The sequence below is a fragment of the Pyxicephalus adspersus genome, chromosome 10, assembly GCF_032062135.1.
Source record: "Pyxicephalus adspersus chromosome 10, UCB_Pads_2.0, whole genome shotgun sequence".
Classification (NCBI taxonomy): Eukaryota; Metazoa; Chordata; class Amphibia; order Anura; family Pyxicephalidae; genus Pyxicephalus; species Pyxicephalus adspersus.
In genome coordinates this window covers 33273767-33289858 of record NC_092867.1, presented here as the reverse complement: position 1 = coordinate 33289858, position 16092 = coordinate 33273767, and the positions used below count along the sequence as shown (strand labels likewise).

The 16092-nt window shown below is 36.2% G+C and overlaps 1 protein-coding gene across 1 annotated transcript in view; it reads right to left on the bottom strand.

The window, feature by feature from the left end:
* MICU1 (mitochondrial calcium uptake 1) overlaps window positions 1-16092 on the bottom strand; it is a 116978-nt gene that overhangs the window by 78484 nt on the left and 22402 nt on the right. Inside the window, exons 3-5 of the mRNA XM_072424499.1 lie at window positions 13047-13227; window positions 4079-4261; window positions 118-135 (exon numbers count right to left, since the gene is read on the bottom strand). Coding sequence (XP_072280600.1) covers window positions 118-135; window positions 4079-4261; window positions 13047-13227 — 382 coding nt within the window. The remainder of the gene's footprint in view (window positions 1-117; window positions 136-4078; window positions 4262-13046; window positions 13228-16092) is intronic.

The window sequence follows — 16092 nt, the reverse complement described above, 5'->3', positions numbered from 1 at the left end:
GGTGCCCAATTTCCATATTGTATTTGTGCTCTGGAATGGAAACACATCAGGATACAGATGACCATGGAAGGTGGGCCCAAGTTTATAAACAATGTATTTTGCTCTAATTTTAACCACCCTACCGCTAAACCGGACCTTGGTTCGGGTTAAAAAAAATTACAATTATCAATAAACCCAAACTTTTCTCACTGTATGAAAATACAGTGAGAAAAGTTCGGGTTTATCGATCACTTACCTGGTCCCGCTGCGATCATCCAGCGTCGTGTTCCAGCGTCGATCTCCAGCGTCGGGTGCCTTCTCCGAGAAGAAGCCGGCCGGCAGAGAAGAAGATGCCGGCCTGCTTCTTCTCCGTCCGTAGCGTGTGCGTGTCCCTCGGCGATGACGTTGGCGCGTGTGCGGGAAATTCAAATTGAAACTCATTCAAACACATTTTGTATTGGATTGAATACAAACTCCTGTATCCAATCCAATACAAAATAATATAAAATAAATACAAAATATGTAACTGGTAAATTCAAACTCTCATTTTGTATCGGATTGGATACAAAGTCCTGTATCCAATCCAATACACAATAATAGTAAATATATTTATGTGGTTTTGTCTATAGGTATGTGACGTTGGACACTAGGGAGGTGTTTTAGAAAAATATATTACTATACAGTATACCGAATTATCGCATTTTCAGTATTTTTTATTTATTTATGTATTCTTGTTTAGGCTGATTTTTGTGTCGTTTATTTATTTTTATTAAAAGTAATTTTTTTTTTTTTTTTTACTTGATTGTGTGTTTTAAACCTTTTTTATATTCATGATATCTACTAGACCCTTGTTCGGACATATTTCTGTAAGTTACAGGTCTACAAAAAAATCTACTAAAAAAAAAAATTTCATGAAAAACAGTGTACCGCTTTTGGAACAAAAATCTAGACATCAGTGTAACGCCCAGATGGTTAATGGTCATTTCACATAGCTCGTATCCTTTCGACATCAATGAAGTAACTATTTTCTGTAGTGCTGCAAATGCAAACATCTTTAAGCGAATACCTTTAGTCCAAAGAATGCATCAGAGGCATTTTAATCTACCACCACCAAAAGACAATTTTTAAGGTTAAGGTGCCATGACTTTAGTTGTGTGGACACACAATGGTGGCCCATAAGTGGTGCACTTTCAGAACTATCATCTATTTGAAACTCAAACACATGGACAGCCTATTTAAGGTCATGAGTTCTCTCCAGTTCAGTGCGACAGCAAAACTACATCGAGGACATGGTCACAGACTCCCTTGCAGATCTTCACTGCCTATCAGTAGGAAGCTCTGAGGAGGCTACCAGACTGTGTGAACAATTTGGTATTTTGGATCCCCCCCCAGGGTGAGCTTGCGTGACAGTACTCCACAAATTATATTTTTTCTGACCACATTTGCACCTTTTATTTCCTGCTTCTAAGAACATTATTCCTCATCATCATAAACTTCTTTTCTACGCCGAGAATGTCATACAGCAGTAGAGACAACAGCTGTATAATAAAATGCACCGTCACAAAAATACCACTGAATAAAGACAACATCTAAATGATATATAATAAAATGAGCCAGTTAGCAGGGAAACCAAATAGAAATTAAGAGTCTACAGAATACAGGACCAGGAAACTAATACTATGCTGGAACTGATTATTAGATTGGCAGTTGATCATTACGTCCCTGACACAGGGAATATTACAACATCAGTGTGACCATTTCATTGCATTCATGTAACATTCCACTTGTCACTGACAACAGAGCAGCAGCATTCAAAGTAAAAGAACAAGTAACAACCTTGTCATTTGATAAAGAGTAACATGCATGACCTTTGTCAACAATTGATTCTTGTAGCTGGGCATCCTGTTTTAAAAAAATGGGTTATATTCTAAAATAAAATCGTGTGTCTAGGAGTTTTTCAGATAGGGGGCTGCCAACAAATAAATGGCAAGAAAAAATTTACAGGAGCACACAGTATAAAAAACAAAAAACATTGTATTACCTTTTAAGCACAGTACAGAGCAATACCTTTAGTCCTCTTTGCTTTAAATGAAGAACATAAGTTTATATATGTCATATTCTTTCTCTCCGTTTCTGTATTGACACATATACATATAAAAATTTAAGTTGTTTGTTTTACAGACATCTCTTTTGTGTAGGTTTGAAATTCTGGATATCTGCCTAGAAGTTCATTTACATTGGCACCAAGGGTCCCTACAACCGTATGTTTATGAAGTGTCCTATATGGGGAAGTTATTAATCAGTTCCTTATTTTGGGTGTAACATTCTTACTGGTCATGTCTAGATGCCCTTAGGCATCTCTCTGGCTTTGATCCCCTGTGTTGGAGTTACCTATATAACCCAAAAACCACAGGTAAAATACAAAATATTGCCACATTTTCCTGAGGAAGCTTTGGTGAACATGCTGAGAACCAAAAGGACAAAAAAACTGTATACATTTTGTTTTAGAACTAATGTCTAAATAAAAAAGGGAGATTGTGGAAAATAACTATTTAGGAAAATCCTCCAGCCTTCATTTGCCTAGAGGGAAGTATATATTTTTCTTATAATGCTTGTATACAAAAAGAAAACAAAAAAGTTTTCATAACATTGTCTGAACATTCCCGCATTGAACATTTTGTTGGAATGAGAATTCAACTACTAAAGACTTAGGCTACGTACACAAGTAAGAATATTCTAGTCCGATAAACGCCACAGGGCTGATATCGGACGACAATCTGTTGTGTGTACAACGCTCATCCGACATCGTTTATGGATCTCTCCCGGCGGATCCACGAATGATCATAATACAAGTGAAGTGGAGAGCGTGCAGAGGTAGCCAATCCATCGTTCTCCCCCCTCCCCTCACCATAGATGATGCACAGGAAGAAAATATTTTTTGTATAAACCGCATCAGTACAAACATGTTTACAATATAACCCAAGATTGATTTAGACTGTAAACAGAAAGAAATGTGGAAGGTTAGATAACTAATTTGGGTTCATTATCCACCCAAAAGATTGAGGGTATTTTTCACCAATTGAAAAAGAAAGGAAGAACGATTTGTGAAGCGAGTGAAAAGATTTCAGAGCACAGCATTGTGTGAGCCCTTGAGAAAACAGACACAGGTTCTGTTTATATCATCAGGCACAGAGTGACAGGTAAAACCCTTAAGAGTTTGTCCAGGACTCAGGAAAATATCACACTTATCCCTGCCATCAACACCAAAGAGAAAGAATGTGACAAGCAATTTGTCAGCCTTTGCACATTCATCAGTGTAGGCAGTTCAAGGAATCTGGCTAGTGGATACATTGGTTCCTGAAAATGTACATCATACCATCTTTCCGGTATAAATAGGTGCCAATCTGTCAAGAATGTGGTTGTTATTCTTTATATAGTTTTCTACAATCAAATATGTTATGAGATATAATATCTAAATATTAGAAACCGAAACTTCTAGGTCCTAGTCTTATCCATATGTTGCTATGTACAAACACACACACACACACACACACAAATCATAAGAAATTTCAGCTTATCAGTCCATAGATATGATGGCTTCTTTATTTTTTTAGGGTTTTTTATTTTAATTTATTTTAGCAGGTGCCGTTTCTACATGACATAATGGGTTGGAATTGTGTACTCGGAGAGAAATAAGCACACCTTATATGCATGCATGTATCTTTAAATGTATCTTCCTATTCTCATCTTCATTACTTGGTGGAACAATTAGGTTTTCAGGAGATAACCTAAAAGATAAGCTTGTGTGTTATTTCTGTTCAGCTCACAGAAAGTGACAAGGACACTGCATTTCAGGCAAGGTCAACAAGTATTTTTTCTACCAGATAAAATGTTCTCGAAAAATAAAGCTAGTTGAACCACTACATCTAAGAACAAGGCAAAGTTTTGTTGTGTTTTAAAAGGATGCTTGCAGTAAATTATTTCCAGTAGATGGCTCTTTCCAACCTTCTAGCTCTAGTATTTCAAAACTAATAGATATTCTAAAAAATCACGATAAACATATTTAATCCCATATACTGAATTGTGATGTGAAAACAACCATCATGTATTTGTACTTACTCTCTGGTTGTTTCTCATTGGGTGTTATTGATCGCACAAAGTCTTGAGGAGTCATAAATACTTCAGGCTCCCCACTGTCATGAATCACTTTGAGGGTGGCGAAATAGCGAAAGATTTTGTCTGGAGTTGAATAGGCTCGAACTCTGTTTTCATATTCCATAACCTACAGGAAAAAAAGAAAAATTACAAACAAAGCAATGGCAACAATACTTATCAAAAGGCCTGAGTGCTAAAGAGCTGGGGACACAAGGAGGTGTAATTTATAAAGACCTGGGGGATAAATCCAAATTAGTTCTGGATATTTACATGGCAATGTCAGCAAGTAGGATTACTTAAATACAAATGAAGAAAAAAAACCTTATAAATTAAAACCTGAACACCGACCTGCAATGTAATCAGATTCATACAGCTGAACCCAAACTATTTAGCAACATTTTAATGCACATTCCTTGATTGTCAAAAAATTATCTTGCATTTATTCAAATCATACCAGGCAGGTGCAATCACAGACAACCCCCCCAATTTCAATGCTGACAAGTCTTTCTTAGTTCAGAGGGAACAATCCTGTCATAAGAGTTGGACTATAAGTAGCAGTGCCAATTCACTGGCACAAACTGCCATACTTATTGCAATAAAACAGTTATATTCAGCTGCCAACACATATGCAAGTATATGCAAGTATCAAAATAAGAAGCGAAAATGTACTTTTGTCTTAACAAATTTTGCAATTTATTTTTTAGTTACAGGTCTTTACAAAACTAAGAGTTCCTTTGTGAGGCCTTAGTTCTACTATAAACCTAACAGAATATATTTCCCTTTGCTGCAGAAATCAGATGTGCATTATCTGCTATTAGTAGTAGAATAAATTCTGTTATACTTGACACTATCCATCTATGAATGTGAACATCGTAATATGATAAAAATAAAGCGCCAAGCATATTCCCTTTATCACAAGTATGCCTTAAAAAAATACCATTACTAAGCCTATAAATGGGATTTAGACTCCGTGTGCTGCAATGCAGGGGATCAGAACATTCCCTGTAAGTTTTCTAATAGAGGTCGTTTAATGCCCTTTAATCTATAGCTGCCTAAGCAATGGAACTCCATCACAAGTGTACTTAGTACAAGAAAAGCCCCTTGAGCAGAAGTCTTTATTTTACAGGGAAGCAATACAGCTATACGAAGCTTCCTACATTTCCCACAAAGTTCTCCCATATCCACTGAAAGAAACATGAGTGCAATCAAACCATCAATTACACAAGGTAAACAGTGCTGTATATGTTTCTGCAATGCTGAGAAGTTGATTTGAGCTCAAAAAGTGCTCTAAAAATAAAGATCTGCTATTTTATAGGGAGAATGTGGAAATGGTAATTGTGCCTAAAGCAGTACTTTTGAGTATACTACTGGAGAAACACTAGAAACAGAGAAAAAAAAAAAAACGAATTTTCGAATTTTGCGACTTTTGAGGCCAAATTCAATCCAAGTAAAATATCAGTTAAAAAACTTTTTTTGAACTTGACGTTGCACTGAATAAGAGGTCCTCACTTATATTTCTGTGATCAGTCTGGTGTCAATTGTCCTAATGTTTATATTTCCCTTACCTTTGTGTTATCACTTGTTTGTTTTTGTGTGTGCTTTTCCTCCCTCTTTATGTTTTATTGTCAAAGATGGATCTAGGAGGTAATGCATGGGAGGGGTTCATAACAGGGATCAGAGATGCTTGTACTACTAATACAGAAAAAAAAAAAACTTAAAATCAATGGTATTGCTTTCTGGCTAAAGTCTTTATATAAGAGAAAATCAGCGCCATACTGGCACATTCAGTATCTCCGAAAGTATCTAAGAAAAAACTGTAACCCAATGGGTCTCAGAGTTCAAATATTCCCAAATGTAAAAAATATTTCAATGGTTAAAAATGAGTGGGAAGAAATACTGAAAATGTGTTCTCGACAACTGATTATTCTCCTTGTTAAATACGATACAACAGAATTAAAAAAAGAGATCGAAGAGGAGTTGAATAAATTCTATACAGAACATTCAGCTCTCATTTCATCAAAAATTTTTGCAAGCAAAAATACAAAAATTCAAAACTATACACAACAGTTCAATTCACACTTAGTCAATAATAAAGAACAAAAATTCTATAAAGACCAACAAGACTTCCTCTCAGGAAGGGCTTATAAATAGACACAAAAGCAAAGGTCTCACATTCATTGAAAAAGAAATCATCAGCCCTATATATAAAATGAAACCACTGAGGAAAGTGGCCCTGACTGTTCCTTACAGGCTTCTCAGAGTAGGAAATACTCAAAAAATAAATACAGGGAATCAAAAGACTTCCCCAAGAAATGTGTCTGCACCTAACACAACAACACAAAAAACGACCTAACGCACAGATCAATCGTGATAATTATGTAACAGATTCACATTCTTCTCAGCATTTCTATAATGATACCTATTCTAAACCAAATGAAACAAGAGGAGTTTACTAACCAAATAATGAAAATCCAATTTCAAATACACCTAATCAAGAAGTCACCACCACACAATCTTCTTTACCCATTTTTCCCTCTTCTTTAGGAAACAGCACCCCTATTCCACCAACAGGCCCGTCAAGCCAAGATAGAAGTATTGAAATTGGGTTTGAACTTTTGCCCCTCTGAGAGAGTTGATAGCTTTGAATTTTTGAAGGATGTATATTTATTTGCATGAAAATTATTTTTCAAGGTTCTCTTTGATTAGAATTCTACCACACAAGATCCTTCACGCTTAGACTTGGGAGATTTCAATATCGATGATTTCAAGACCCCAACCCCATCATTTACCTATTTGTCCAACAAGTTTCTCAACCCATAAGGGAGTTGGAAATCTCCAAAAATTACAATAATCTACCAACAAATCTAAGAAGAGCTGTAAGAGATTTGCAGAATAACAGCAAAATCATAATTAAGCCCTCAGACAAAGAGGGCAATGTACTTGTCATGGACAAGATTATATATGAAAAAAATGTGTCTCAAAGTATTGGGAAATCAGTCTTGGTATCAAATTATCCCTAAGTCATGAGTAAAAATCTTCTACGATGATGCACTAATTACTAAATCAGCAAATGATGGAATCATTGGTAAGAAAACATTTGAATAGTTAAACAATCAATCCCAAATTACTAACATTTTATACTTTGCCAAAAGTTCATAAAACCCTAATTGATCCACCAGTGCGCCCCATCGTTTCCTACATGGGAAGCATCTTGTCTGAGGCAAGCCAATTAGTTGATAACTACTTGTGACCTTTTGTTTATGGCTTACCTTCTTATTTAAGAGATACTCCCGAAAACACCAGGATACCAGTCCCAAATGACTCCTTATTAGTGGCGTTAGATATAGAAGCCCTCTACTCAAGTATCCCCCACAAAAAGGGATTGCAAACTAAAAACATTCCTAAGTGAAACCAGGCAACTTCTGACAGAACACAACAACTTCACTATATCCTTATAGGAATATATATTACCAGAAATGTTTTTGCTGACAAAACATACCTCCAGATACAGGGAGTGGCTATGGGGACAACTTGTGCCCCAACCTATGCCAACCTGTATCTGGGGGGTGGGGGAGAAATCGGTTTGCCGATGAGGCCTTTTTGATATACCTTTGCCAAATACTTCTGTGGCAGAGGTATATCGATGACGTCCCTATCATTTGGCAAGGTCCAAAAGTCGCACTGTTAGAATTTTTTGAAAATTAAAAGTCAATTCTTACAATTTGAATTTCACAATACAATATATTCTGTCCTCAATACCATTTTTGGATATTGGGATAGGAATTAATGATGATTTATCCATCCCCTAATCTACTATTTTAGCAGCAAGAAGTGCATCCCGAAGCGCTGAAACGTAGCATACCATACTCACAGTAATTAGGATTGAAACAAAACTGTTCAGAGAAGGAGGACTTTGAAACAGCTGCGAGGGACTTACAACAAAGATTGTGAAGAGAGGCTATACAAAAACTACGCTCAAAAAAGGTTATCAAAGAGCCCAAAAACTAGATTGTTCGACTTTTCAATTGACACCAAAAAAAATTTAAAAAGAAGGATGAAATTAGAATTTTTATTAGGTACTTGTCTCAACATAAGATTTTAAAAAATATCTGCAATAGGTTTTGGCCAACCTTAATGTCAGAACAATGTATAAGCAAGCACCTGAAAAACTATCCCCATGTTACCTATAGATAACTGCCGTCTTTAAAGGACAAACTAGTTCATAGTCACTACCAGAAACAAGAGGAAAAATTACTGACGGGAGATGGGATCCACCCATGTGGCTCCTGCAGTCAATGTAGGTTTCTGAAAGGTGAATGGGCGGATTACCTCGTCCTGTCATTTTTACTTCAAGACTAACCGAAAATGTCAGCTGTAGAACTAAAGGAGTTATCAATATGGCTTTTACATTGGAAAACCTAAGGATGCTTTTACATTGGAAAAACTAATAAAAAAAACTAAAAATAACGGCCCTGCTTAGTTTTCATATGACCAATAATCATGATTTTGATGAAGAAGCAATCAAATTTACAATACTGGAAAATGTCCCAGAAGATCCTGGTGGAGGCCACTGGGACCAAATTTTATTGCAGAGAGAGACTAAATGGAAGAAGCAATCAAATTTACAATACTGGAAAATGTCCCAGAAGATCCTGGTGGAGGCCACTGGGACCAAATTTTATTGCAGAGAGAGACTAAATGGATCTTTAATCTTAAAGCGACCACTTTTCCAGGTCTGAATTAAGCAATTAGCTTCAAATCTTTCCTATAAGTTAACAATATCAACAATATGGCTATTCCAACCCAACTCGATAACTTAATCTCAGTTCTTTAAAGGACAATGATATTCCCCTCACTTACCCCTTATTGTTATCTGTCGAAGATCTAGTTCTACCATCAGTCTACCATCAGGTCCTCTTTGTTCTTGTTTAAGTGTCTCTTTGGTTTGTGTCTTCCTATCCCCTTGCACTTAATATTTTATGTATTGCAAATTCATAAGTTACAACTTATATTTATGAAATCTTGTATAAAATATCATAAATGTATGATATCCATTGACACGTTTTTCAAATTAGATATACATTTATTAATATTGACATTTTATCATAATATAGTATTATCTTTAAATACAAATTTGTAGACTATAAAATTGTTAACATTAATCAGTTTGGTTCTATCCAATATTCATATACCACTTTTTTTTTTTAAAAAAAAGTTATAAATTATCTGTTTTTGCATTGAAACCTCTTTTCTTCAGCTTTTGAAATGTATCTATTTATCCTTTGATATATGTAGTATGAACCTGATGGTTCTTTGATATATTCTCCCTTTGTCTGACCTTATCTCCTGTTGCCAACAGTGGCAACCTGCCTTTGCAATCTGCTGGGACAATAAACTCGAAGCAATGGGTCGGACCTCAGTCCCGCGGCTGACTAGCCCCATGCTCCTTGAATGATGGACGCCTATCAGCTGATCAGATGACATGTCTGTGAGCACGCCCCAGCAGACGTGTCCCTGCGATGCAGGGCGAGCACTCAATAAAATCCCTTGGGCTCTCCCTCCGTCTTTCACCGGCATCTGCAGGCGGGCTTCGGCACATCATCACTGCGACGTCTCTTTCCCTCTCCACCTCGTGTAGGATTGTTTGTTGGTGGGGATCACGCTGTCCCGTACAGCTATTCTTGCAGTAAGTAGGTAGCATGGTTTTTCTTTATTCCCCCTTGTCTTTATATTCACTTCAATAAATGATTAACATAATCGGGTATTAATGACACTTTGTTAGTATTCATCTTACTGGATTTTCATAGGTTTTATGATTTTGTTACTATGATTTGATTTTACACACATAGGAACTGATGAGATATCCAATTTTTAGATTAATATTTATATTATACTAAGATGTAGTAAATGAAGAAACCTTATGAAACCATAGATTTTTTTAATCTGTTAAGTATAAAGAAACTAGGGTTCCCATATAACCAGCAAAACTAATTTATTATATTCAAAAATCATGACTACATGAAGTTATTGATTATTTATTGATTATATCAACCATGTGATTGATTGAGATACGAACCCTTATATAAAATTAATTATAACAGCAAACATACTACAAACCAATCTGTTTGTAGTATGTGATTCAGAATTATGATGAAAAAACAGTAAAAGAAGTGCTACTTACACATGTATTCAATGAAACACAAACTAAGTTATTTATCTCTAATTATTTCCATCTACTTGGTTTCATCACCTTGAACTATGGAACTAATAGGATCTCCTCTGGAGAGGTTGGCATTAGTTGCTTCCGCTGTGCGCCTTCTTCGAGCTTAACTGGTGAAACATCCTTTCAGCGATGAGGTGTTGGGTCTGATATAGGCAGTTTTTTACGTTTATGTACATATACAGCCCATACATTTTGCTTGGTATATATTTACCGATGTACGGACTAATTTCTGGATCATGTAATTCTCCTGTAATTGTCCTGAAGAAGCAGATCTCAATAGTCCGCGAAAAGTGCCAACAACATGTAACCCATTAATTTGGTGTTCACACAGAATATGTTGCTAGTATAATATGCTTTTATTGTCAAAAGATGGTTGGTATAGGTTTGATAATAAAATAAAGTTTTTTAAGTGATATCTTACTTGGATTGAATTTGGCCTCAAAAGTCCCAAAATTCGTTTTTTTCTCTGTTTCTAGTGTTTTTACTATTAAGGGATGTGGCTTATTGGCAAATTATAGTAAAGGAAGTCCTTTACTGTTAATCTGGAGAGAGAAAACATGACATGACCTATGGCTCATATACTGCGAACAGCATAGAAGCAAATAGGAAAAGAACAAACTAATTTTGTCAGGCCTGAGGCACTGGACATGTGTTAGACAAGGCTATTGCCCACTTTCCTGCTTACCCCAAGTACTCAGCAGTGAGATCCTATTCAATCTCATCCAGAACAGGAAGAAGAAAGGAAATGACATTCTACTGGAACAAAAGAATCAGATGGGAAGCAGAAGCTGGGGTGACATGAAGGATCTGGGTTTTAAATCAATTGCCTACACTTTACCCCTCTTATATCACCCCTTGTCCTAATAACATACATATTTTAAAAGTTCAGTTTTGCCACTATGTAAGACCATGTAGGAAATAAACCTGTCTTCATTAAACACAAATATATGGGCCACGATAGATAAATAGGTCATTTATATATGTTTGTAGTTCCTGGGTTACATGCGAGATAGGGACTGTAGGTTTGTTCTTAAGTTGAATTTGCAAGTCGGAACAGGATTTTTAATTTAAAAAATGCAATTAGGAAAGATGTTTGTCTCAATATATTATTAGGCAGAATTGTGTCAGTTACTGTATAAAATCCTCACTGAGTTTATCACAAACAAAGCAAAAAAAAAAATAAATAAATAAATAAATAATGCAGCCTAGACATTAATACCTTCTGGAGCAAGCTGTGCTTTAATATGCAAAAAGAAACAACTGCAGAGTTTGTCTTCGTCTTTAAAGAGTTAAAAAAGGTTGCAGAAAAGATCACCCACAACCTTGGCTGTGTTTAGAAAAATATTTCTTCATGCAAACTGCCCCCTCTCTCCACCGCCCCCCCCACCGCCCCCGCCCATCAAGCCTCTGTCCTGGAGCAGGAAGCCCCGTTCAGGTCTAGGAGTTGTCCATATGTCGGATGTCCTTAACTCGGGGACTACCTGTACTGTATACTGTACAGTACAGGTATACTGTAGTATATTTCTGTATTTGCCTTCTTGTCTTACTTCCACTGTTTTTTTTTCTACCACAAAACACATTTTTTGCACTGCTCTAGTTAGTAACACACGATTCCTATTAAAACTGATGCACTACACAAAGGGGGAGACTTCAGTATATTTTATGAGGCTATGCATATTACATAAATACAATAAAATCAATACACCAAAGCATGTACATGGTGTAGGAAATACAATGCATAAAATATAATGCAATAAAGTAAGAACAACTGAAATTGCTTTGCAGGAAAATACATATAACATTCCTGCTGCCAGTACTTTTCTCAGAATCTAATTTCAGCCTGCGATGTATCCGAAATATTCCTTTCAGTTTTCATTACCTGGCTTACAATTTAAAAGGAAGCTGATGGAGATAAACAAGAATACATGCATTTTAAATTGTCCTATTTAAAACACCAGTATGTGAAAAGCACAGTGAGCCAAAGAATACAACTGGTGACAAATCTGTCTGTTTTTAAGACTTGGGTGATTTATAAATATCCCATGGGCTGTACTGTACAGTAGGTCCTGCAGATATCAAGGGCAGCCAATCAGCTTTCTTAAAAATTTTAAAGTGGAACTAAAGTCCCACTTTTAACATGGGCAGTTTAGTCAAGTGGAAAAGGAGCACCACCTGTCCCTTTCTGCTCGAAAGCCCATACCAAATTTTAAGGAGGAACTTAATGCTTTTGAAAATACTTTTTTCAGTACAGGGTAACATTGAATAATAAAATGTGATCCTGTGTGATTATTAAGAAATGTTGGCTGTTTTGTTTGTGTGTTTACAAGTTAAGTGCCTTCCAGGTATTAACACACTTTACGTTTATGTATGTAATGTCAGATTTGTTGTAAACCTTAAAATGTCCCCATGTGAGTAAGTAGCTTGTATGAAGAATTGTGTGTGTTTCTGGCTATAATCCCTCCTGCTATGCTAAGGAAGTTGTTTCTGGGAGGCACTAGAAGGCAAGATAGGACAGGTGGATTGGCCATTCATCATAAGGATCTTCACATAGGGTACACATTACCATTTACTTTTTTATTAGGCTACTGAGACCATGATATCTAAAGGATCTTCAGGAAATGTGCCGTTATCATTTACATCACATCAGAATTTTTATTTTTAGAAGATTTTAATGTCTAAAAATAAATACCTTGCGATCCCTAAATCCTGTACGTTGTTTCTTCTTCTTTTTGCCCTCTTCGGGTTGCTGTTCTTCATCACTTGACTCCACAGACTGATCCTCATTCTCCTGATCTTCATGAACCTCTCCCTTGGCACTGGGTTCATCTTTGACGTTGTGTTTTACTGAAGATTGTGCTTCTGCATTAGCTCTATAATAAAGTAAATAGAAAGTGTTATTTTAATCTTCATGGACTACTATACTAATAGATTATCAGAGCACTGCCAGTTTACTGCCATGCACATGATGTAGATTTCAAAATAACACTTCTTAAAGTAATTTACATCTGAAATATTAAAGCAGCCATAAGGTCTCATGTACCCCAAAATACTAAAATTTACAGAATAAAAAACTCCACATCAAAATCTCCAGTAAAGTAAATATTAATAAAATATTATGCCATATTGCTATAACTTCATTACTTTTGTTTGTTTTTTTAACTGAAAAATCATAAAGCCATTAACAATTGTCTGTCATTATTTGGGTTACTAATTAGACCCAACTGAAAGGGATGTTTCATTGCTGGGATGGGAGCTGCATTTCAAAATGCAGACTTACTATTAACATTTTTATAGCACCCCTAAAAGATCTTCATCCAGATAAGATAAAAGCCTAAAGGAATTCCACTGGGCTAATTTTTGTGATTGGATATATTGTAATCTTAAATCACCCATTAATATTTTTCTATATTAAAGTAAAAGAATTTTACAATAAATCAAAACAGCATACCTAAAGATATTCTGGTGTTGGTTCTTATGATTGTGATATCTGTGTGTGTGTTCCAAGCAGCAGCAAAGGTTTCAGGCAGCAAAGGGATCCTTTTTAGTACAGAAACTAAAAAGTCAAACTAAAACAATGATTTACCATTAAAAAAGAGGGTGGGCACAAGACCTACAGTAGTAAGATCTGTGTACTAATGCACTGGTAAAACATGAGTAGTGTATTGCGTGTAACCTAAATTTCTCCTAGAGAACAGTATTTCAAGCTGCTCAGAGCACTTTTACCCAACACCATTCAACTTCCCAGAGATAAATATAAATGCAATCATGTTTTGCAGTCTATGTGCACACAGTACATTGAAATATAAGAAATTAAAGTATATTTTAAGTTCACATTTGTATCCTTCCCAGCCTACATTTTATAAACAGTCAGTTTCTTTCCTCATTACTCCTAGAAATCAAACAAATGATTTGTATGTTTGCTTTTCACCGGCTTAGTTTTATTCCCCCCTAAATCTAGTCATAGAAGTGTGAGCTGCCTGGGCTGATTGACAGCTATACATTACAAATCACTTTTATAGCCAAATGCTGTCACTTTTCAAAATACTGCAAGAAAAGCCACAGAATGTTTATAAAAATGTATTTTCCTGACAAATCTCCTTTTCAGAACAAAAGTCTTTTATGACAAAACTGCAGTCTGTATGTCATACAACTAAGTAAACACAATAAAAACATTGGAATTGGTCCAAACTCCATTTTAGTTCTATATACAAATTCAGCTTGGTTAGGTTGCCCCAGTACAGATCCAACCATATTACATAGCACCTGAGCGTTACGTAATATGGTTGGAGGAGGTAGATCTTTCAGCGAAACATCACAATAAAATGGGCCCTTTTTTAGCTTGAAGAAAAACATTAAGTTATGAGAGATAATCCACCAATCCACCAGAAAAACAAAGCAGAATAAAAGGTCCACTTTTCAAACTGCTCAATCAGGTAGGTCATTAAGACAGAAAGGGACAGGGGATATCTCTTCTGCAATAATCTCTCCTAAATGACTGATCACACTAGGAAACTGACATAAAAGCAGCCCTGCAATTGGAGGTGAAGGAAGGAACTCCTACCCGCTTCATCCAGGTCCAGCCCATCAATATGACCAATGATCGTATCCAGGAAGAGAAGAAAGAAGTAGATGGCACTGCCCTGTGACGGATCAAGGACAAGTGAGTATAGTGGGGTCAGTTCATTTCTGAACAATGCAGGATTTCTAGGCAGGAGACTTGTATGTTTTTCTGGCTTTTTGCAGTGACCGACGTTTTCTACAGGACTGCCAGTTTGTGTAGTTTACATTAAAGCATACCTAAACTCAGAAATTGCATTTTACATAAAAGGGTAGATATCCCTTTTATGTAAAGAAATAAATCTATTTATAAAGTATTTAAATTTTGTTTTTTGTGCAACACAAAAAAAAAGAAAAAAGGTGCAGAACCGCCCTCTTATTCTCAATCATCTAGGCGATTGAGAATGAATGGGTGCACAAAGCCTCGCAGGATACCTAAGCATGCATCTCAGGAAACTCTTGGGTGCTCCTTTTCATGAAAAGAGAAAAATTTGTCAGTCTTATGCGTGCGTAGTGAGATCGGCAAGTTCTTTTTTCAATCTATGTCACCAGATCTCACGCCTGTGTCAGGTGACGTAGAAAGAAAAACCAGGAAGAAGAGGCGAAGATGCCTCTACTCGGCGCGCCAGCTCGGAGACAGATGCCGGGACGACGTGGGACCTGATGGAAGACACCTCCGGATGGATCGGACTGCCCTGCGGGATTGAAGGTAAGTGTACTTTTTTTGTTTTAAGCACTTTTCACTTTAGTTCCTCCAAGTTATTGGAGATTAAAATGTAATCAAATTAAATAAAACAAACTTTATTTTGAGTTGCAGGAACTTTGTAGGCTTTGTTTATAAAACACGGATTTAAACATTTCCTCCTGGGAATCTTCCAAGTCCATGTGTTTCAATGGCAGTAATGATTCTGTTTTATAAAAGCCCTATGAATTTCTTCAAAAGTGTGAATGTATTTTTATCTAATTAATTACCACATATATTTAGCAAATGTTTAGATGATGAGGCGGGGTTTACATTGGTGGAACTGCACATTATAGTGTATAACATATTATTACACTTTGATAAAATATAATGCATTGGGTTACGTTGCAGTGTGCTGAGGGTAAGTGCACTGGTATCAAAGTGCACTGAAGCTTTAGGCAATGGAAAAGTTTGCCAGATTCCCTGCACCAATAAT